The sequence below is a fragment of the Ictidomys tridecemlineatus genome, chromosome 5 (genome assembly GCF_052094955.1).
Source record: "Ictidomys tridecemlineatus isolate mIctTri1 chromosome 5, mIctTri1.hap1, whole genome shotgun sequence".
NCBI classification, from domain to species: Eukaryota; Metazoa; Chordata; class Mammalia; order Rodentia; family Sciuridae; genus Ictidomys; species Ictidomys tridecemlineatus.
The window spans coordinates 134,322,426-134,346,384 of NC_135481.1; the positions used below are offsets into that span (position 1 = coordinate 134,322,426).

The following is a 23,959-nucleotide window of genomic DNA, read 5'->3' on the forward strand; positions in this document are numbered from 1 at the left end:
CAGTGGTAGAGTGCTTGCCTAGCATGCATGAGGCACTGGGTTCGATCCTCAGCACCACATAAAAATAAAATAAAGGTATTGTGTCCACCCACAACACTCTCTCTCTCTCTCTCTCTCTCTCTCTACATATATATATATATATATATATATATATGTCTATTAACAATTAAAATATATTTTTTAAAGTTTTGAAACTAAGGGCATTCTTAAAAGACTGGGGTAAAGGGAGGTGCTGGCATGGAAGAAGAGCAGAGAAAAAGCATTACTTGGTTTTTCTTCTCATTTGTGTTGTGAGTATGTTGGGATGGAGGTGGAAGAAGGATTAACATACAGAGAAGAATAGACTCTGAGAAATTTATTCTGAAAAGTACAATATAGCCACCCCAATCTTCTCTGATTGCCATATGGGAAATGGCCATTGGATCCCTACCTCAGGAAAAGCAGAGCAACTCAGCTAAAGTCTTTCTCTCTATTCACTCCAGGGCTGGCTGTCCTGTCTTTTCAGATGCCATGGAAGAGCCAGAGGACCCACAACCTGAGGATATGCAAACTGTACCCCAACCTGAGACCCTATCACTGACCCCTGCCCCCAAAACTCATCTGCATTTATCCAAAATGGGTACCCTGGTTGTTCTTGCAGGCTCATGGCTGGAAGGCATTGTGTCTCCATTCTTTTCCACTTTGGGCTCCCAAAGACCACGATTCATTGGGGGATTGCTAAGTAATGATCCTATAAAAGGGGCCCCTCCAATCTCATACCACCTAATCCTCCTCATTTGTTGCTGTTGTTCTATTTTTTTCTTTTCTAGCTCCTTCTGCTCCAGTGATAAATCCACAGGCCCCCAACTCAGCTACAGGTTCCTCGGTCCGGGTGTGCTGGAGCTTATACTCTGATGACACTGTGGAGAGCTATCAGCTATCCTACCGGCCAGTGCAAGACAGCTCACTTGGAAAGGACCAAGCAGGTGAGGCTCTACCAGGAATATGCTCACATCCATGGGAATGGTTCAGGCCTCTCAGAGGACCAGACACTGCCTTCTTGGCAGCTGGGATGGTAAAGAAGAGAGGAGTCTGAATGTAGAGCATCTGGGAATGCCCAGAGTATGGCAGAAAGGGCTAGAAAGGCAAGCTGGGGCCTGACTAAAGAAGACCATGAAGCCATGGGATCAGAGTTGTCCTTGGGATCAATCTGTGCCCACTTTGGGTGCAGGAAAGGCTAGTGATGCCCCTTGTTAAGGATAACCAGCTGGGCTGAATTCTAGCATGTCCTGGCAGGTAAAAGTTAAGACTGGCTCTTCCCATAGTAACCCTGTGCTACAGGAGAAACTGGAGGATCCATTTGCAGATTTCATGTAGAGTGAGGGAATCTCTACGACCTATAAGGAATGCTGCTGTCAGATCTACACCTCAGATTGAGACAACTCCTGGGAATGGCCACCTACCTCCCCTGCTGGCAGCTCTTGGTCCATCTTTTACCCAGGGAAATGGCTGGTATGGATTTAGGGCTGTAGTCGTCTATCCCTCAATAATTTATAAACTATTCTCCTATTTAGCAGTATTAGTCAAATTTCCATAACCGTAACAAAAATGCCTGAAGTAAATCAACTTTAAAGGAGGAAAGGTTTATTTGGCTCAGGATTTTTGAGGTTTCAGTCCATGGTCACTTGGTTCCATTGCTTTTGATCCTATGTTGGTAGTTTGTTATGGTAACAGTCCTCACCTTGTCTTCACCTCATGGTAGCTAAGGAGCCCAGAGAGACAGGAAGGAGTTGTGGTCCCAATATCCCCTTCAAGGGCATACCCTCAATGACCTAACTTCCTTCCACTAGGCACTACCTACTAAAGGTTCTACCACCTCTCAATAGCTCCACGGGCTAGGGACCAAGCCTTCAACACATAGGCGTTCAAGGGACACTTATCTAAACTATAGCAAGAAAAAAGAATCAGACTGCTCAAAAGACCCCACTAAGTATCTGATGGAATCAGAGGATCAGGTCTGGCCCAATAGGACCTGTCCTGTGCACCTGGGGTTCTAGTGAGATTGCTAGAAGAAGATTTAGGATCTCCGTTTGGTGTATGAGGATGCTGAGACCCAGAGAGAAATGAGCTGTCTGTGTGGACCCAGGGAGTTTAGCAGAACCAGGGTGAGAACAGGTCTGAAGGCTCCCTGCCTACCATACCAGGCCATGCAAGTGGAGAGCTCTGAATTCCAGAAGGTGAGGATGATGTTTCTATCCAGGGACCAGGAAGGAAGTGAAATTCTTGAGAAAAGAGTAAGTTTATGTGATGATGAGAGAGGAGGAGGGTGGATCATATTGTTAGAGAACTTTAAGGGAAAAGAAAAGGGAGGATGGGGATCAAGAAGTCAAACCTGCACACCTGTAATCTCACTGGCTCTGGACGCAGAGGGAGGATCACAAGTTCAAAGGAAGTCAAACCTGAATAATCACAGCTTTTGCTACAAACTAACCATGCTAGCACCCTCTGCCAACATGCACAGAGGCCATTGTGTGGGGGCTATGTCGTGGAAATTTTTTGAAGGTCTTTTAAATGGACCCTGCTGTCATAAAGGAACTGGTATCAAATGATGGATTTGAGTTATCACTGCCTTGCAGGTTTCTGAGGAGGAATGGAGTTGTTATCATTTCATTTTTGCTACATAATAATACACCCCCTATCCTGCAATCTAGTGGCTTCAAATAAAAAAACATTTATGATTTCCTGTAACTCCTTGGGTTGACTGGACAACTCTGGTCTGAGCCACTTTGAGTAGGACTGGATTGTCTAGGGTGACCTCACTAATCTAGTGCCTCACCCGGGATGGCTGCAATGGCTTGGGTGTCTCACAACCTCCAAAAGACGGGCTTGGACTTGTTCCCATGTAGTGGAAGCATTCCTAGCAGCCCCTGTGCACTGGCACTTCCCAAGCCTCTGTTTATATCATATTTGTCATTGCCTTATCATCAAAAGCAAGTCCCAGAAGCAAGCCAAATAGGTAAGTCCAGTTTTAAATAATAGCAAGAAAGAACCTCTTTTAAAAGGAGGAACAACAAAGTCACATTGCAGAGAGCCATCCATATAAGGATGGGTATAATTTGCAGCCAGTTTTATAATCTACTACAGTGGAATTCAGCATAATGAACTTGGAGCCACTTGGCCTATTAAAGGTTGAATGCTTTTTTTCCCCCCAGAGTTTACAGTGACCGTCAAAGAAACATATTGCTCAGTGGCAAACCTTGAACCAAATACCCAGTATGAATTTTGGGTCATTGCTCAGAACAGAGCTGGCCCCAGTCCTTCCAGCGAGCGTGCAGTATACATGACAGGTAACGAGGACCACTTATTTTCTATAGCAGGGTTTTTATTTCAGGGTACACCAGGGCACAGGTTTCTACAGGTAATAGGGCTCTTGATTTCATTTGAAATGGCAGAAAGGGCTGTGTGATTCTTATATGTGTGTGGTTTTATTTAATACACCAAATCTATGTGCCTGATACATTTTCTTATGGTTGATCTCAAAAAATGTTATACTTGGCCACACTGACATTTGAGCATTGAGATATCCTCTGCTCCAAGAATATCAACAGGGATTCCCTGGTGCTGTGGTGTGTGAGTGTGTGTGTGTGTGTGTGTGTGTGTGTGTGTGTGTGTGTGTGTGTGCTGAGGATGGATCCCAGGGTCTCATGCACGCTGGGCAAGTGCTCTATCACTGAGCTACATACCCAAGCCCTTCTTGGTGCTTTTTATTGCATTGTATCTTTTCTGTGGGAGGAAGAGGGTGGTTAAGATATTTGTCCACAGCTCTGAACAAAATGACTAGAAATGAACATAATGGTTCTTCATCTCTTTTTTCTCCTACCTTTAGCCCCATCTCCTCCCATTATAAAAAGCAAAGAGATAAGGAGCTGTGAAGAGGCTGCATTCATTTGCTGGGAGTCTGGGAATCTGAATCCTGTGGACTCATACACAGTGGAGCTGACCCAAGCAGAAACACCAGAAGCCTTGGGAGTAACTGAGTGAGTTATAAGGGCATTTGTTGGGCTACTTAGAAAGTGTGTAGAGTCTGGAGAGAAGTTCAGAATTTGTGACACATAGGAATCTTAATTTTAGATTGCTTGGTTTTCATGAGAAGTAGCTGAAATACTATTATTGAAAGTGAATGATGACCAAGTAAGTAAATAAATGGATAAATCTCATGTTTACTCCCCCCCCATTCCCAGTATGGTTTCCCATTCATTCATTCAACAAATATGGAGAGCCTAAGTGGTACCAGGTCCTGGGGAGGGGAGCCACTGGGAATCTAGAAAGACCACTCCCTGCCCTTATGTTAGTCAAACTGAAGAAACAAACAAACAAACAAAAAAAAAAAAACCCTGAAAACACCCATGTGTAAAATACTCAGTGTTCTGAAGCACTCAAGTGCTAGGAAGAAAAATGAAATGTAATTAGAGAATGGAGGTGGATATGGAAACCACCTTTGGATAGAGTAGACATTTAAACTGAGAGCAGGACAGATGGGAGGGACTGAGCTGGAGAGTAGTTGACACCTGGCTGCTCCATCCTTGGACAGGAGCTACCCAACACAGGCCCCAGGGCAGGAGAGAGCTGGAAATACTAGAGGAACTAAGAGATCCATCTGTCTGGAATTCAGGGAGGAGAGTGAGAGGGGAATGAGGAAAGACCAGGTATTGCAGTTCAATATACAAAGAATATTGTCTATTGTAGAGGGTTGTCTGGAGGCTCATGTTCACCCAGCTTTTCAGAGCAAAATCATTCGCAAGTAGATGAGACCTGGACTCCATGACCTTCAGGGTCTACAGATCTGATAAGTCAGCTGTGTATAGCAGAGGAAACATAGATGTTCCATTGTCTTGCAACCAGGAGTCCAGAACCTTGTAGAAAGGGAACAAACCCACTAGGCAGGCCAGCACTAGCCACTGCATGCAGGACAGCCTGTTGTGAAGCATAGGGGTGCATGGAGCTGGCCCTGGAGAAATGGTGGAGTTTGGAGTCAGCCGTAAGGGAAGCAGATTCTTCTGTGCTAAATGCTGGCCTTGGAACCTGACCATTTATACCATCTAGCTCTTCTAAGTGAAGTCTATGTGTCCATAGCCACATCAAGGCTAACCTTGGTTTTCTACTTCTATAGATACTCAGGAATCAGGCAGGGTGGTAGGGGTGTCCACTGCTTCTGGTCACTCTAGTGGTTTAAGTTTTCCTTTGCAGTTTGTGCTGATACCTTCAGAGCACCAGACACCTGGGACAAACCTTTAATGATGGGGCACTCAGAGGGCTTGTCAGTGGCCTGAGTTATCTGGGTGGTATTTACTCTCCCAATACAAATACAGCTTTGACCTCCCATTGTTGAAGGAAAGGCAAAACTTCACAGGCTTTGGACCCTTTGCCTCTCCAGCTCATCCCACACTGGCTCCTCCTCCCTCTTCAGCTCTAGTCACATAGGTCATATTTTAGTTCCTCTTACTTTTCTTGCTCCTCCATGCCATATGACCTTTCCATATGCTTTGCCTTCCATGTAGAAGACTTTTCTATCCCCCTTTTCTCCAGTTATTTCCTAGTCATTCTTCGGAACTCAACTTCCTCCCCCAGATACTCTACAGCACACTGTGGACTTGTCATGGTTACCACAGTAATTGCTTGAGGAATGCCTTTCTTCCCATCTAGACTGCAAGCTCTAGGAAGGCAGGCATTGCACTTGGTTTTCCCCCAGGCTTCCCTATACAGTATCTAGAACCTAAGGTGCTTAGTTAATATCTATTGAAAGAATAAGCAAAAGTGCCTCTCTGGCCTGAAGCTGCATTCTCCAAGATGGTGTGAACATCCTGGCCCTGTATGGGTGAGGATGTTATATCTGTAGATGAGCATAACTCTGAAGATTTCTCTTGCCCACTGGCCTGAAATGGGGTTAAAACTACAGGAATACAGACAGTGGCAATTGTGAGCTTATATTATCAAATAATACAATAGTAATGAATTGGATTATTCCCAAAGGGCAGCTTTCCTCCAAGAGTGTGGGTATCAAGGTGGATCAGGGGACCCTTTGGTTCTGATCAGTCATTTGTTCATAGACACATACTAAGAACTTTCTTTGGGCCCAGCATGGTACTGCAGTTAATAGTACTCAGTCACTGCCTTCAGAGAGGTCATGATCCTAATAGCCAGATGGAGATATGCTGGATTTTACTACATGAATGATCCATGATGCTGCATTTACCAAGCCTAGTGCTGGGTGCTTGGGAGACTTGGGTAAGGAGTTTGGAAGGGAAACAGCAACAGACACAAGTAAGAAAGCGGACGACAGGTTTTCTAAGGGCAACTGAGGAGGAGCCAGTACTTTTGACTATACTGCTGCAGGTCAAAAGATGGTGATAACAAGAATGTTTTTAAAATCCCTGTTTTGAAAGGGATATGTGGCACTTGGGCCTGGATGCCCTGACCTCATGCTGACTGCATCTCTACTTCTTTGCCCAGGTCTGTTGTGGGCATCCCAACCTGTGAGACCCTGATACAGCTACAGCCCAGGCAGTGCTATACCATCTACGTGAGAGCCCTCAATGTTGGGGGTCCCAGCGCCAGGAGTGATCCTGCTACAGTCCACACCACAGGTCTGTGCCCTGGCCCACACACTCTGTGACCCAAGGTGGCCACTTCTTGGCACACTCAGTGCTGCTATGACTTAAAAAAAAATACAGATGAATATAGGTAGATATGAACACATGGCAAGTCAGGCCTGGAAGGAGCTCATGGACAATCAAAGCCTTCTGTTCTCATTTAACAGATCAAAGACTGAAGGCCCAAGACACTATTTTGTGGCCCAGTGAGCATTAGAACTCAGGGTTCCCCCCCACCCCCTTTTTTTTTTTGGTAGTGGTAGATGGATAGCATGCCTTTATTTTATTTGTTTTCTTTGCTGAGGATCGAACCCAGTGCCTCACATATGCTAGGCAAGCATTCTGCAACTGAGCCACAATCCCAGCCCAGAACTCAAGGTTTTTGTTTTCAGGCCCAAGTTGGACTAGAGGCTTGTCCCACTGGATCTGGGTGGCTCAAGCACATCATATATCTTATACATATTGAATAACTCTCTTGAGACCAGGTCTTTATGAAATTACCAAAAGTCACTGGCCTCTGCTTACCTCCCTGTTCCTGCTTTGGGTCCAAGCCATCTCCCTAGCTCAAGACCAACTTAAAAGTCAGTTGTCCAGCCTTCTCTTTGGCCCTAGGGGATACTCATTTTCCTTCTCATTTGCCATTATTCTGTCAGAGAACTGTCACATCTCACAAACAAGTCTTGAGTTAGCAGAGACCTCACTAGAAATACCCACATATCTCCTATTATCCTGGCTCTGCTCTCTGAGATTTGCCAAGGTACACAGAAGCCAGGCGGGTCTCCTCACACCTTAGAGCAGAACCAGCCAAGCCAGCTGAGTGAGTGATTTACAGGTAAGCAGCAGAAGCAGGGAGCCTGGCTCCGGGTCAGGGACATTTCCTTAACTAGGATATTTCACTGAGATACATTGTGTTATTTTGTCCTCATTACCAATGCTAGGAGGAGAGGTCTTGCGATTAACCCTCATTTATATTCCTTCCACACAGATGGGAAAAACAAGTTCAAGGGCCACCTAAGGACACAGAGCTAGAAAAGATTACTGCTAGCATTAGGATTTGGGTTTTTCTTTCATCTAGTGCTGGGCCTTCCTTCAGTTGCCTAGTGCTTCAAATTCTTGAGCCAATCTGGTATTTTGAAATACCAAATTCTGTTTCAATAAGAGAATGGAGAGCAAAAGTACAGCTAGCTTGATTATTCAGTAATCTCTGATTTGTTTAAATAATTTTTTAGCATGCACACTATTTTTTTTAAAGAGAGAGAGAAAGAGAGAGAGTTTTTAAAATATTTATTCTTTTTTAGTTCTTGGCGGACACAACATCTTTGTTTTTGTATGTGGTGCTGAGGATCGAACCCGGGCCGCACGCATGCCAGGCAAGCGCGCTACCGCTTGAGCCACATCCCCAGCCCCATAGCATGCACACTATTAATGGAAAACTAAAATAAATATGAATCAGGGCTGGGGTTGTGGCTCAGTGGTAGAGCACTTGCCTAGCATGGATGAGGCACTGGGTTCAATCCTCAGAAACACATTCAAATAAAGATATAGTGTCCATCTACAAAAAAAAATATTTTAAAAAATGAATATAAATCAGCAAAACACACATATACATACATATATATACATTTATATATATATACACACACACACATTCATACATAAATGTTCGTATGTATATTTGGGACCAGAAATCAGCCAATAAGGGCCACACATTGTTAGTCGTGAGGTAGAAACACAGCTCCCCCACCAGTCAGCTCAGATAGTAAATGAAGTTCCCAATAGCATCAGATTGTGGGAAATAATCATGAACAGTTTTGGTGGTGATGCTTGAACTAATCTGAGACAATTAGAAGTGACAAAATGGGACCTTAGAAAAGCTTGACTAAGGGACAGTAATGGCAAATAAGTTGCTATGTTCCTAAAATAGTGGGGGTTTTAATACTGATAATTTTTAATTAGATCTATTTTGAACCACTTTTTGATGAGCTTTCTTTTCATCATGACTTGGGGATGAATGATCTCCTGCCCTAATTGCAAAGTGAAACTTTGATTTTGCTAACCTTTGTCAAGTGGATCATTATAAATTGCCTCAAGGCTTGGCACATAGCACACACCTGTAGCACACACCTCTAGCTACATAGAGGCTGAGGCAATAAGATTGCAAATTTGAGGCCAATTTCTGCAACTTAGTGGGACCCTGTCTCAAAATAAAATTTAAAAAGGGCTAGGGGTAACGGCAAAGCACCCCTAGGCTCACTCTCTGGAATGGCAAAGGGAGAGCATTCCTTCAATTTCTGTTTCTCTTGGTAAAAAAGCTGGACATTCTTATCCAAGTGCAGGTGTTTACAGCTTACAAATTAAGAGCACAGCTTCTAGAATCAAGTATGGGGTTCAAATCTGAGGTCTATCATGTGCCAACCCATTTCCTAACCACCTGTGCCTCAGTATCTTCATCTACAAAATAGAACTAGTAACACCTGTTTCTAAGAGTAATCATGAGGACTGAAAGAAATGAGTCTTGCAAATTGCTTAGGGCTGTGCTAAGCACGCAAGAACTACCCCATACACGGTAAATGTCATCCTGAACTCATAGGATGGCTACAACTGCAAAGAGCAAGCTAAAGCGGATCCCACACAAAGCTAATCCTACCATGTTGTGGAGTAAAATGACTGGCTTCAGGGGATGGGGGTGGGAGGCGCACCAGGAGGGGAATCATCTGGGTCCAGGTATTCCCTTCTTCCACAGGAAGCTACTTTCACCTGAACAAGAACACCTGCCATCCCTGGTTGACCATTTCTAAAGATGGGTTTACAGTGGTGCGAAGTGAAAGGAAAATCCTTACAAGAGAGCCGCTACCCAGCAAGACCCAGTTTACCAGGTACTTTATTGACTGAAATTCCCTAATGACACTAGTTATTCAGGGAGAACTGGATTATGTTAAACAGATGCAGCCTAGAAAGAAATGAGTGAAGAGGTAGGAGCCTAGTGGAGGGAGATAAGGAGATGATACGGGCAGTTGAGGCCTGGGCTGAGATCATGACACCAAGAGATGTGAGTTAGGCTGTTAGACTGTGCAAGAGCACTATTGTCTTCTACTAATTAGTCCAGTGTGCTTCCTCCTACACTGTGGTACCTTATACCAAAACTCCTATAGGATATTGGGCGATGGAATGGCCGGCCCTAAAGCTCGTCATTGAGCTTGGATGTGACCTGAGTGATGGGTTTCACCAAAGATGCTGGTTAGCTATCTAGTTCTCTAGCTACATCCAGAGCTTAGTACGCCATGTTGAAGTGACTTATTTATACCATCCTCCTTCCCAAAAATGCATAAAAAGGGCAAATAGAGATAGAAACATTAAAGCAATAGGAGAATAAGAACACAGATTGGTTAAGTTCAAAGGTTAATTCAGTTTCCATTAAACATGGCCTCTCAAGCCGGTGTTGGTGGCACATGCCTATAATAGCCACTTGGAAGGCTAAGGCAGGAAGATCCCAAGTTCAAGGTAGGAGCCTGGTGGGATGAAGATGAGGAGATGATATGGGCAGTTGAGGCCTGGGCTGAGATCATGGCACCAAGAGATGTGAGTTAGGCTGTCAGGCTGTGCAAGAGCAACATAGTGGGACCTTGTCTCAGACTAACATGAAAAAGTTTGGGAATGTAGGTCAGTGGCAGAGAGCTTGCCTAGCATGTACAAGACCCTGGGTTTGATCCCCAGAACCAAACACAATTAAGTTGGAGGTTACCTTACCCACCTTGTAGGAGTGTATCAAGGATCCAGCAAGCCATTGCTCAGGAGACATTTGTTGCTGAGGTTGTTGGACTTGGGAGAGAGGCCTGTCTGGGCCCAGATCTCACTCAGATTTTCCTTTGGAAATAATGATGTGATCTGACTTTTTATAGAACATATCATAACTCTGACCTTACTCATATTCCACTGAGTATAAATCTCAGTGGAACTTTGGAGTTTGAGGATTTGTGAGGGATGCTTGCTACCTTGTAATTCTTGGGGCAGCCTCTGAATTCTTATCTTCTCCCTGGAGTCATCCATAAAATAGGATAACCTCAGACCCCCCTTCATGTTTGTTTGGTAACATAAGCAAGTGCTGGCCAATGAACTTCAAGCGTATCATTCCCTTGGCTGCATTCTCTTGAGTTTTTAATCCCTTTTTTAGTGAACAAAAGAATCTAACCGTTATTACTAGAAAAGCCCCAATTTTTAAGAGCAAGCAGAAACTATTCTATGGGTTGTCTCCTCCTCTCCCATCATCAAACAGTGTGTGTTCCTCTTACAACCTTTAGCATCAGCCACTGAGCTTTAACAGCTTTACAGACCACCTGCTTACTGACACCAGCAGATGGTGTCACTCATCTGCACAGTCAGGCTTGGGACACCCTCAAATCAGACATGCGTCCACTTTCTAAAACCAGGTGTGTTGCTGTCATGGGAAATCTAATTCCAGTCCGAGGGCGCCACTACTGGGAGGTGGAGGTGGATGAGTGTTTGGACTACACAGTGGGTGTGGCCTTTGAAGATGTCCCTAAGCAGGAAGACTTGGGAGCAAACTGCTACTCCTGGTGCATGAGGCACACATTTGCATCATCAAGGTAAAGTAAAAGCTGAATACCAGAGATTAAAAGTTGAATTTCGGTGAGAGGTTTTCACTTACAATAATTAAGGCCCACATTATAAAATATTCCCACCTGGGAGTTGTTGTCATCCCCTTTTCTTAAGTCCAAATGAGAAGATAGCAAGCAACTTTTCTCCAAAAATAACATAAATAAAATTCATAGAGAACTCATTTAGATGCCAATACTGTTCTATCCTACATGCATTATCTTTACTTTTCACAATTTTACTACCCCATTTTAAAAATAAGGCTGCACCTCATAGGTGTTAGATAAGTCTACCCGATTGAGCTTGAATTCAAACCCAGGCAGTCTGGCTTCACTGACTGAATTCCTAACCAACTAAGTGACTGCTTTTTCATTTATGTTCAGCATCAGTGTTAAGTGGCTACAGTCTGATTTGAAGCCCCAATTCCATCTTTTAAAGTAAATGTGAGTAAGAGGCTTAGTGTCTACAGCTTCTGCAGCTGAGCTGTCTTTACATGTGGAATAGTTCAGTGTTGCTGAAGAAAACTCCAAAAGAATGCAGGCCAATAGACAAATCTTTAGTCTTAAAGGGCTCTGTTACAACCTTCGTTACTTCAAAAATTGAACACACACACACATACACACACACAACAAAAAACCCACAACAAAACCCCACATTGCTTTCCCAGCATCTCTTGTAATATGGAGCCTCGGACCTCCTTGGCTTGATGAATCCTAATGTTCATCCAGTGTTCTCTGCTACTCTCTATTGTGGTTATTTAAGACCTTATTGTCATGCCCAAGCATAAATGGCAAGGCTAGCTTTCCCCCATAAGAGGTTTAGATTATACTGGACTCTACTGAACTTCAGAACAAGTTTGGGGCATGTTTTTGTCAGCTCTTTTGCCCATGACCAAAAGACCTGACAAGAACAATTTTAGAAGAGGAAAAGTTTATTTGGGACTTATGGTTTCAGAGGCCTGTCCTAGACAGCCAACTCTCCATTGCTCTGGGCCCAAAACAAGGCACCATCAAGGTGGAAGTGTGTGGTGAAGGAAGACAACTCAGGACATGGTCATCAGGAAGCAGATAGAGTTGTGCTCTCCAGGAACAAAATAGATATTGCAAAATTAAGCCCCCAATGCCCCCACCTCCTACCTGCTTACAATGACCACCCAGTTAATCCCTAGCAGGAGATGAATGCACTGATTAGGTTTAAGCTCTCATAAATAAATAATTTTACTTCTATACTTTCTTGCATTGTATTACACATGAGCTTTTGGGGGACATCTCCTATCTAAACCACAACCGGGAGGCAAGAATTACTATGTACTAAGCCAGATATGGGGATTCTGCCTAAAGTAAGAATAAAATTCAAAGTCTCATTTCAGAAAGGTAAGAACAAGGGCAGCTGGGTTTGGTGGCAAACACCTGTAATCTCAACTACCGGGAAGGCTGAGACAGGAGGATCATGAGTTCTGGGCCTACCTGAGCAATTTAGCAAGACTGTCTCAAAACAAAATTTCAAAAGGTTGGGGGTGTAGTTCAGTGGCACAGCCACTTGCCCAGCATGTGCAAAGCCTTGGGTTCAATCTCCACTATGGGAGGTGGGGACAAGGGGCAGAGTGAAATGGAAGAAGTATAAAAGAAACAGGAGTCTGTGTGTAGTGCGAAAGGTGTGGACATGAGAAGACAGGAGTAGCAATGACAGAACATGACAAAAGAGAGCAAAAACAAAGCCTGCAGCTTGAGTAGGAGTGGAGAATGAGGATAAGGTCTGCTAGTGAGCTATAGTTTTTTGGTTCATGGTCTTGGACTCAATTGGTGGTGATAGGAAAGGTAGAGAAAGGACTCATTTAACTTCTGTTAGCTGTTCAGGTGAAAAAAGGAGGCAAGATAAGGTGAGTTAGGATGGAGACAGGCTGGCTTGCTCTGACACATTTAGATCATGTTCTAAGCATACATCCCAGGAGTCTGAACTGGCTGGTGCACAGACCTCTTCAGATGTCTGCATGTTGTAAGATTAGGACATGCCTATGGTTGATTTGGGTTTCAGCCATTTTCCAAAAGCACACAGGATACAGAATATGGATAAAGGGTGCTCGTGCTACCAAACACCAAAAAAATAGTCCTAATGACAGCAGATGCCCTGCTTACTTTAAGAACTAGATGCTTCAAGTACCTCTGTACTTAAAAGAGTTTAGACCCAAAGGCCTATTTTATCACATGAAAGACCACAGGGTTGCACTCAAATGTCTTTATTATAAATGATCTACACATTTAAGCCTTGAGATCCAAATGTTTCAAATGTGTTCTATTTCTGTACTGTGATGCAGTATGAAATCATGATTTTTTATGTTTCTTAGGTTAACAAGTTGCTCAATAACAGTTTGAAAATGTGTCTTAGGATATGTTTGAAAAGAGTATAGCTTTGGGGATGGCCTATTTGGTAGTCATTTAATAAAAGAAAATAGCAAAAGTACAGAAGTACTATTAAGTTACTGAGATATTTTATAAATACTTCACAGAGAATTTCTGAAGCTTTGTTGTGTCAATGTTTAACTTTCAGGCATAAGTATGAATTTCTGCACAACAGGACAACTCCAGATATACGAATAACAGTTTCCCCGAAGAAGATTGGCATTCTATTAGACTATGAAAATTCAAAATTGTCATTTTTCAACGTAGACATTTCTCAACATCTATACACATTCAATTGTCAGCTTCACCAATTTGTACATCCCTGTTTTTCTTTGGAAAAGCCAGGGTGTCTAAAGATACATAATGGCATTTTAATGCCAATGCACATCACTTTTTATTAGACCCTCTGATGTCATTTCTTGTCTCTCTTCTGTATTTAACCCTCTCAGTCACTCATCCTCCACTGGCCAAAATTGGCATCCAAGCACCACGCGCTGAGCATAATTTGGTTCATGTTATTATATGGCAGAGTGGTGTGCTGCCACTCTTCTCACCTGACCTGGATTCTAGTCCTGAGCAGAGTTATTTGCAAGATGCTAGGGTAGTAACTGTCAGGCCCAGATGTGAAATGATGGATTGTACTAAATGAACTCATAAGACTTTCAAGTAGTCAAACTACCATTTGTCAATTTGTATATGTGCAAACTATAATGAATCTCTAAGTCCTATGGAGCTTGGCAGAGGATAAGGAAAGTCCATGGCTTCAGCAGCCTCTCCATACTCATCACATTTCATTAGTATAAAGAACAGATTTGAGAGGACAAGAAGCTGGCCAAAGAGAGCAAGGGAAGATATGTGCCTTTCTGGAAGTAGAATCTCCCTATTTCCCAACAGCAGCACTGTGGTGAGATTCCAACCACTGTATGCTTTAATACCTTGCACTCTCCTTCATGGTGCTCACATTACTAACTTTGAAATTACCCCTATAATGAGTAATTCCATGAAGGTAGGCATGCAAAAGGATCTGTCATTTGATCCCTAAATGCTAACATGTAACAGGTGCACACCAAATACTTGTTGAGTAAATGAATATCTTCTTCATCTAACCACTGCTCTTTGGCTGCTCACTGCTCTCCACATGAGGGCTGGCAGGGCTCTTTCAAAACTATAGCAAAGGACCTACATATAGCCAGGAGATGAGCAAAATCTGAAGGGAAATATTTAGAAGGAACAGAAGGGTATGTATGTCTTGGTGGCAAGACAGGGAAAACCAGGGCACTACTTACTATTAAACACTAACCACAAATGTGGTGCTTTCATTGTGTGCATGTGCCTAAGTGGAGAACTGAGGGGATAGATCGGGAAAAAATTAGAAAACATTAGTTGCAACTGATTCTAGGAATTGTCTTGTAATATAAAGAGCCAGATTTGAAAACAGGAACCTGGGTTTGATTGCTACTTTGTTGCTACTTCGCCTTATGACCTGGAAAAAAGTCACCTTATCCAGACGTTCTGTTTCCCTTCAAAGGGAAAAATAATACTTGTCTCATAGGACGGGTGACTTAACAACAAACCGAGAGTGTTTAACAATATGTGGCACAGAGCAAATATACAATTTTTTAAAGAAATCCACCCACCACACGGCAGAGCTGAGTACTGGTGGGAAGAGTGGTGTGCAGCCAGTGGCTCCAGGGCATCGTGTCTCATGGTCCTGGTGCCATTCAGTAACCTTGGTGCTCTGTCAGTACATTGTTCTTCAGTTCCAGTTTCTAGATGCCACTTAAACTCTGCACACACAGCATTTCAAAGCTTGAGTCAAACTGCAAAGTAACAACTCCAGATGCGCTCTAAACAACACAAGATATGCCTAACTCTCATCACTTAAGGATCTGTAAATGAAAAAAACTTTTCACTTTGAAATGTTCACACTTGCCAGTACACTCAAAACTGGACACACCAAAAGCCTGCTGGTATAAAGAACAGCTCAGATTCCTGAATTAACCACTTACCGTGACAACAGTTCTTCGTAGATAAACACCTGCCCTACCAAGCTCTATCACCTACTCTGAAATAAGAAAGGTGCAGCAGATATAAGCTCAGAAATGGTTCAAGTTATAAACAATTAAAATACACATATATATATTTAAAGATGTTCTCAGCTACTAAAATAGAAACAACCAAACAGGAAGTATGATATCATATATTAGGCAAATTTTAATTCAGAGTTCTAATAGGCTTTATGTATAGAGTATATCACATGTAATAAGAACATGAATGAATGGATAAAATGATAAAAACTTGACACCTATGGGGTTTTAATAAAATTTTATTTGATCAAGAAAAAACTGTCTAGAATTATCTTTGACTTTTAAAAACCACTTAAACAAGGAATATGAACAATTTCAATTATCACAATTATTCAGCATAAAGATCACTTGTTTAAGGGCTAAGTATGTGGCTCAGTGGTAGAGCATTTGCCTATCATATCCAAGACCCTGGGTTCCAGTAACCACCCCCCACACACACACACAAAGGAAGAAGAAAAGAACTTTTGTTTAAGTATCATTCCATCTTCTAGAAGAAGAAAAAAAAATCATTCAAGAATAAAGTCAAAAACTTTTGCTTTTCCTAAGACTCAATTCCTTAAAATACTACTGAACAATCAGCTGAAACTAAATTTCAACAAGGGGCAGAGTTTACCTCATGGCCATGTACACTTGCAACCTGCTGGTAAATCTGTTTAAAAAAAAAAACAAAAACAGAAAAAAAAGATTTTTTAAAAATTAGACCACTATAATAACAATCCCTAATATTGGGCAATTAAAAAAAAATCAAAATCTTTTCTTTTCTTAGCTTTACCTGTGTCACTTTATAACTCTTGTTACATAAGCTTTGGTTTCCTAGTTTAATGAAGGGGAAAGAGAATATGAACAACTACAGAATCCTAGTGAAAACCACCAAGGGTTTAGTAATCCAAATTTCAGAATTTAAAATACTCTTACTAGATGGAATTGGAAAGTTGCTTAGCAACTTGGGACATAAAAGGACATTGGTTCCTGGTAAAATTAAATTGTTTTTTATTTATCAAAGTACATGTTTAATAATTGACTTCCTGCTGGTTCAAATGATACACAATCACCTGTACATACCCAGTAAAATATTTCTGAAGCATGTACTTGGTCAGGAGTATAAAACAGAGTATATGAGTGGGCAGTGGGACCTTCTTAATACTTCTCATCCTCCAAAATTTGTTAAAATCATAAATCTTAACACAACTCACACCCTGGAAACTGCCCCAGCACAGTTCACTGTGTTGTGTCATTCTGTAAGTAAGACCACATTCGCCTCCATCCAAGGAAGTTCAGGTACCAGAAAACTTTCTGAACTCTCTGAAGCCTGCACTATGAGAAAACATCCTCTCCTCAACTTACCAATACCACTTCTCCAATTTCTAGTAACCTTCCTACGAATTAATAGAGTTAAGATTCTATGTTCCTTATGCCTTTCTCCACTCTTCTCATCTAATATTTTTTTTTCTATGTGCTATAGTTTGATGACATATAACTGCTGTTGGTAGATAAGTAGGTCTTGAATTTTTTTTTGCAAACAAGACCTGTTCTATCTACCTTTTCATTTAGGAGGCTAAAAACAGAATCAGCTTGACTTCAAGGACTCTATTTTCTTAGTCTCCAGAATATGACCAAGTCCAGCATTTAAAATATTGCTCTTTAATATGTCAAGATATTAAATGAAAGATAATTTACAACTTCAAGTTTTAAGAGCACTGAGCTCTTTACATATGCTCATGTCACTGCAACTAATGGTTAATTAATCTAAATGCAAGATAATAGCTATTTGGAAAGAAGACCCCAGCTAGTTGGCAACTTTTCTGTCAGTAGGTAGTCTACTAGAAGGAACATGACTATGACCTGGGCACAGCAACTGCTCCTGAAGTAGTGGTGATTTTATTGTAGTCATTTCTGCACAGGTGCTTATTTGCTTCTTGTTTTCTGCTATTGCCAATCACAGAAAACAACAAGCCTAATTCCCAGATGGACAGCTTTTTCTTCATTTTTCCAGACTATGTCAGAATCAGGGTTTCTATTCTATTTTTACTTACTCAAATCTTGGTGGACTTAAATCTTCATTGATTTGAAATGTACAAAATAAATAGCCTGTAATTGATTTAAACAACATGCAGTGACTCAGACAGTCAATAAAAATGTTTTTTTGCAGCATGAACTTGGATCCTAATCTTGCTGTTTCCTCCATTCTCATTCCTAAGCCAAAATGGGAATCTTTTAAGAGATGCCCTTAAATTCAAGCAGTCTCAGGGGCTGGGGATGTGGCTCAAGCGGTAGCGCGCTCGCCTGGCATGTGTGCGGCCCGGGTTCGATCCTCAGCACCAAATACCAACAAAGATGTTGTGTTCGCCGAGAACTAAAAAATAAATATTAAAAATTCTCTCTCTCTTCTCTCACTCTCTCTTTAAAAAAAAAAATTCAAGCAATCTGGATTGGCAACAGGAATATAACATATTCAATATGAAAGTAACCAACCAAAAGAACTGCATTTTAGTAAAGCAGGAACACAGTTTTTAGAGATGGATCTGCATTACTTCTTGGTAAACCTATTATTCTGTCATCCAGATTCCTACCCTTCTATTTCCTTTCACATTCCAAACATCCTTCTAATCAAGGGGTAAAGGAGTAGATACAGAGAAGGAAAAAAACAAAAGCATTATCCAGAAGAAGGAAAACACTTTGAAAAAGGTGTTAAGATACTTGATTACAATCCTTTGTACCATTTACAATCTATAAACCAGTCACAAATTCCTAGGCATTCAAAATGGAACTCCCATCCTTGTCTACTTACTGCCTGTATAACTCAAAAATCACCTCTGGGAAGTACTGCCTAATTCCTCTCTCCCAAACTGAGTTGAGTACCACATACTTACCTACTTTGGAATACTTAAGTGGGAGCTGGATTGAAATGGTGTATGCCTGTAATCCCAGTGGCTCAGGAGAGTAAGGCAGAAGGACTGCAAGTTCAAGGCCAGCCTCAGCAGTTTAGCAAGACCCTGTATCAAAATAAAATAAAAAGGATTAGCAGGGCTAGAGTTGTAGCTCAGTGGTAGAACACTCGTCTAGCACACGAGGCACTGGGCACGATCCTCACATGCTGTTCGAAACAGCAACACCACACGTGCTGTTCGAAACAGCAGCACCACATAAAAATAAAATTAAGGTATTGTGTCCACCTACAACTAAAATTTAAATATTTAAAAAATAAAAAGGTTTGGGAAGGTAGCCCAGTGGTATAGCACTTGCCAAGCATGTGCAAGGCCTCAGATTCAATCCCTAGCACCACCACCACAAAAACAAACAAAAAATGCAATGGCTAAACTGGCTTCTCTGCTCCACTTGACTATAAGCAGCTCAAAAGGCAAGGGCTGTGCCTCCATGATGTCTGAATGATAAAGAATATGGAAACAACTGCTTTCAGCTTTCAGAGAGCTCATATACCTGAAAAGATAAGAGACATCAAAGCCTGTTCCAGATCAAAGTAAAAGCCTATTCAATGGAAAGCAAAGCATCCTTCAAATCTGCGGGTGGAGAGTGAGGTTAACAACATGGAACAGTCATTTTCAACCTTTCTTCTGTCTCAAAACACCCATGACATCAGACACAAAAGTCCCACCGGTAATTGCACATTGCGGTGACTTCGAATCTGGGAAGACTGGGAAGGGGCACAGAAGAATCTGGGTAGTGGGAAAGATGGCATGTAGTTTAGAACATTCTTCCCATTACTATAAGATAACTTGAGCACTCACATTTAATATAGTTTTAACTATTCTAAGATAGCCCAAAGATCTACCTGTGTGTATTTTCGATGTTCTGAATTAAACATTTGGCACATAATCCCTACATGTTGGTGCATAGAAGTTGCCCACTTGGCCACTAAGTTTGACTGTTTCTCTGGTATTTATAGCACAACACAATTATGTGACTCTAAGCTAGATGCAGAATCTAAGAATTTTACAGAGAAAATTATACCCTGTAGAGGTAATAACAAATTTAGGTATTTATAAATATCATAGGTGGTTCCTTCTTAAATGTCAAGTGTCTTTAAAACTCATTTTATGGGAAAGACTCCTTCACAAATGATACAAAGCAACAATTAAAGTAGCTCAGTAGCAGCCAGATACAGTAGTGTACACCTCTATTCCCAGCAACTTGGGAGGCTCAGCCAGGAGGATTCAAGTTTCAGGCTAGTCTTGGCAACTTCTTGAGAATCTGTATTAATTTTTAAAAATAAAAATATTAATTAAAAAAATAAGAGCCGAAATGCAGTTCAGTGGTAAAGCACCTAGGGTTTAAGTACTGGGGTTAAAAAAAAAAAAAAAAAGATATTGTCAGTACCTAACTAACAGTCCTTCTCTAAACAACTTTGGCCAAATTTATATATTTTTTTTGTAGGGTAAAAATCAAATGAAGGGGGGCTGGGGATGTGGCTCAGTGGTAGAGCACTTGCCTAGCATGTGTGAGGCACTGGGTTCTAGTCTCAGCACCACATATATTTATTTAAATGAATAAAATAAAAGTCCATCAACAACTAAAAAAAATTTTTTAATCAAATGGGGGCACTTATCATTATTAAAATCTCAACCTTTTCTAAAAAGGGAATGGATAAAAAAATAAAATAAAATAAAGGCATTCTGTCCATCTACAACTATAAAAAAAGGGGAGGGGGATGGATGTCTAAAATTTTCAGTTAGTGGGATCCTGTGTTCCATTATTTTAAGTCAGAAATATATGTTTTCTCAGCTTTTCAAAGGACTATAAGCCATTTTCCCACAAAATAACCATATATAACTATTTATCCAGGATTTCTATGTAATATATAGTTTTGTGTTTTGGCTGGGGATCAAACGTAGAGTCTTGCCCATGTTAGGCAAGTACTCTCCCACTGAGCTATATCTCCAGCCTAACATCCAGAAATTTTAAATACCATTTACCCTATTTTACATAACAATTATATTTAGTAGTGAATGCAGAACTTATCCATTGAAAAATCATTAGTTTTGGATAGAGAGAAAGAACATGGAAGAGGGAAGCTGTAACATACTAGTGGTTATTGGCAAGGAAGGTGAGCAAGAGTTAACTGGCCAAGGGAATGAGCAAAAATAAAAACTGCCTGTGGCTTGTTCATGTCCAAAGCCAATGAATTGGTGGTCTTCTCAGCCCTTGATTCTCCAGGAGTTGGTCTCAACCAGTGTCTGAAGCCATATAAAAAAAGCAGTCAAGGCTAGGGTTAAAGCTCAGTGGTAGAGTGCCTGCCTAGCTTGTGCAAGGCCCTGGGTTCAACCTCCCTCACCCTCTAAGAAAACCCAACACGATAAAAAAGAACACAAAATGTATACCTATTTGTGTTCCTTGTGCCTTGAATTATACAGTTTCTGGAGACACAAGACTGCTTGTTATTGCATTTTATATGATACTTCTGTTCATGTCATAATCAACTACAATCATTTATGTAAATAATATAAAAGTCTTGAAACATTTGCATAAAGCAGTTTTCTTAAAATATGTCCCTCTGAGGACCTCTGAAAGCCCTTCAGGTGTTAGGTCAAAACTGTTTTCATAAGAATACTAAGACATTACTTGCCCTTTTCTTTCTCATTCCATGAGTAACAGCAATTTAACTGAAGGCTATCTGATGTGTGAGAACATTTATCACTGACGACTAATAAAGTGTATGCTTGTATATTCTTGTGTTCAAACATTTCTCATCTTTTACTTTCTAATACCATAAATATGGATAGAAATAACCCACAAAAACAAAAGCTCTTTGGAGATTTTTAAAGGCATCTTAAGACCAAAAAGGTTGAAATTTGTTTGTATAAAGTAGCCATGGCTCCCCCACAATGAACATCCAGTTGAATCAGTTCATTAGTAGTTACGATTTTCCATTTGCTAAGAGTTTTCAATATTTGCTGAAGTACAATTTGTTTTCTGGACATCTTAGGCTCCCTTACTTTCTCCATAGGCTTGCCATTTTCCTGCACCATATTTACATTTCTGATATGAGAAAGATGAAAGCAATAATGCAAAAACACATTTGAACTGCACAAGGACCAAATGTCATATTACTGTAAAAGACAGCAGAAGTTTAAGTGTAGTATACTCTACAGCACCTTACTCAGATTGCGAATAACTTACAAGTTCTTTATAGATGGTCTCATTCACATAGAATTTTGTGTAAATTTCTACAGGTTCTTTTAGCAAATAGTCACAGCAAAAGGACAGACAAGTAGTCAGCTATAAGTCTTCTATGACAAACATATATCTTGTTGATCCCCAGGACCTCCTAGACAGAAGTCTCAAACAAGTAATCAAAGTCCCATCTTCACACTGTTATTACATATATACTGCTAAATGGGATATGACAGAAGTGACATGACAGCCTCATCAACATCTATAGAATATCAAAAAGATTAACAGCCTTATCAGCATCTAAAGAATATCAAAGATAGATGATTGACACAGTTTTCCTGACACATATTGACTTATTTCCTTTGATGGATTCATACTGTATCTGAACATATATCACCATTCTCTTCACTCCTCACCTTTGACTTCTGACCAAAAGAAAATCATTAGCAATTCAGAGCACAGTGAAGAAAAAAATGATTCTTAAATGGAAATGAGAAATTGTACTTTCAGATCAGGCTTTGTAATGAACCAAATGTGACTTTCTATCTGTGTCCTCTCCTTATGCTTCATTCTAAGCTGAAATAACAGGGATAATTAAGATGGCTTTGTTCCACCTCTAATATCAAATGACTTATCGGCAGATTTAGGAAGCTTAAAAATTCAACTTGGGGGCTGGGGATATAGCTCAGTTGGTAGAGTGCTTGCCTTGTATGCACAAGGCCCTAGGTTCATCCCCAGCACCAAAAGGAAAAAAAAAATTGTTATTTATGGCTCATTAGATATTCTATTGGGCTGGGAATGTGGCTCAGCGGTAGAGTGCTCACCTAGTACGGGCAGAACCCGGTTTGATCCTCAGCACCACAAAAAAATAAAGGCATTGTGTTGTGTCCATCTACACCTAAAAAGTAAATATTAAAAAAAAATTCAACTTCATCTGAGTGCTTAAAATTAGTCCAACAGGTACTGCTGTTCACGCAGGAGTCACTACCTGAGTTTCTACAGGCCCATATGCGTGTTGCATATGTGAAAACTGATTTTTTTCCTTTTCTAAAAAAGTATTATTGTTATAATTATTATTATTTTCGGGTACAGGGAGTGAACTCAGGCCTCGGGCAAGGAATCTACCACTGAACTACACCTCCAGCCCATTTAAAAATTTCGAGACAGGGTCTCGCTGAGGCTGGCCTCAACTTGAGATCTTCCTGCCTCAGCCTACAAAGTAGCAAGGATACAAGCATGCGACACCGCGAACGGCTTTAACTATTTAAAAATTTTTTTTTCTGTGTGAGTGCATATTTCTCCCTTCCATATTGATTCCTATCACAGTTCCAAGTGCAACCAATCTCAGTTTTCAATGGATGTGGAGAAAACGAGGTCAGCGAAGCAAACATGAGGTCCAGTTGGCTGGTGGTACTTAACCTACCCAGTCCCCTCAACTCTACTCCCGTTCCCTGCTGCATCCCCTAAAACCCGATAAGGCAGCCAGCCTTCCTGATGGGACGCCAGGGTCACTCCCCTCGCCGGTGACCAGAGGCTGGACTTACTCTACGCCACAGTTGCAGCCAAGGACCCGCTGTAGAGTCCCGGTAATAACTCCTCTCTTTCCGGCGGACAAGATCCTCTTCTGGTTTCCGGGGCGTGGGCAGGAAGTCCCGCCCCACGTAACAACACGACGCAACGCGAGCGGCGAGAGTTCTGTTCGCAGGGTCAGAACGAATCAAGAGTGTTGAGGTTCTGTCAGAGACTGTAGGGGCGATTCCCGAGACCGGAACCTGCGTTCGTACTTCTCTGTCCATAGTCATAGGGAGTGGGGTGATGGCCTGGATCTCTCCGTGGGGTCTCGGAGAGCGGCAGGACCTTTCTCGTGACCCCGCGGAAATCCACTCGAATTGAGACTCCCTAACCTCAGCTGCCCTAGTTTTCCACTTTGCTCCACCTTCTCTCCTGTATGTAATTTCTTATTGTTTATCCTGTAGCCCCATAGGATGGCCGCCTTACATAGCGCATTGGCTTCCTGTCATCTCAGAGTAGTACAAGCGTCTGGTAATTCATTACCACTGGCGGAAACAGCCATTTGTTTACCATAGGAGGCACTGAGCCT

General features: G+C 41.5%; 2 protein-coding genes and 1 non-coding gene across 10 annotated transcripts in view; 1 reads left to right on the forward strand and 2 right to left on the reverse strand.

Moving 5' to 3' along the window:
* The window catches only part of Fsd2 (fibronectin type III and SPRY domain containing 2), a 43,008-nt gene extending 26,607 nt beyond the window's left edge, over positions 1-16,401 (forward strand). For 2 of the 4 annotated variants that reach the window (XM_013356340.4, XM_078051113.1), the window contains exons 7-13: positions 810-965; positions 3,192-3,326; positions 3,866-4,016; positions 6,490-6,623; positions 9,373-9,505; positions 11,057-11,233; positions 13,791-16,401. In XM_013356340.4, coding sequence (XP_013211794.2) covers positions 810-965; positions 3,192-3,326; positions 3,866-4,016; positions 6,490-6,623; positions 9,373-9,505; positions 11,057-11,233; positions 13,791-14,043 — 1,139 coding nt within the window. In that variant the 3' untranslated portion in view covers positions 14,044-16,401. The other 2 variants (XM_078051114.1, XM_078051115.1) reach the window with 2 other exon arrangements.
* On the reverse strand, positions 13,464-23,661 carry LOC144377998 (uncharacterized). 5 transcript variants are annotated; one of them, XR_013439399.1, is made up of 4 exons: positions 23,403-23,531; positions 18,600-18,722; positions 16,343-16,378; positions 13,464-15,429 (listed from the first exon to the last, which is right to left on the reverse strand). XR_013439399.1 is itself a non-coding variant. In XM_078051126.1 (4 exons), the coding sequence occupies exons 1-4, from the start codon at positions 23,658-23,660 to the stop codon at positions 15,423-15,425; spliced, it is 420 nt and encodes a 139-aa protein (XP_077907252.1). In that variant the 5' UTR covers position 23,661; the 3' UTR covers positions 13,464-15,422. The 5 variants fall into 5 exon arrangements, 1 of the variants encoding a protein (XP_077907252.1); XM_078051126.1 differs by having other exon boundaries at positions 18,604-18,722; positions 23,403-23,661; XR_013439400.1 differs by lacking the exon at positions 16,343-16,378.
* Positions 17,208-17,335, reverse strand: LOC120887059 (small Cajal body-specific RNA 15). The gene has a single exon (XR_005730228.1).
* Positions 23,662-23,959: the final 298 nt, after the last annotated feature.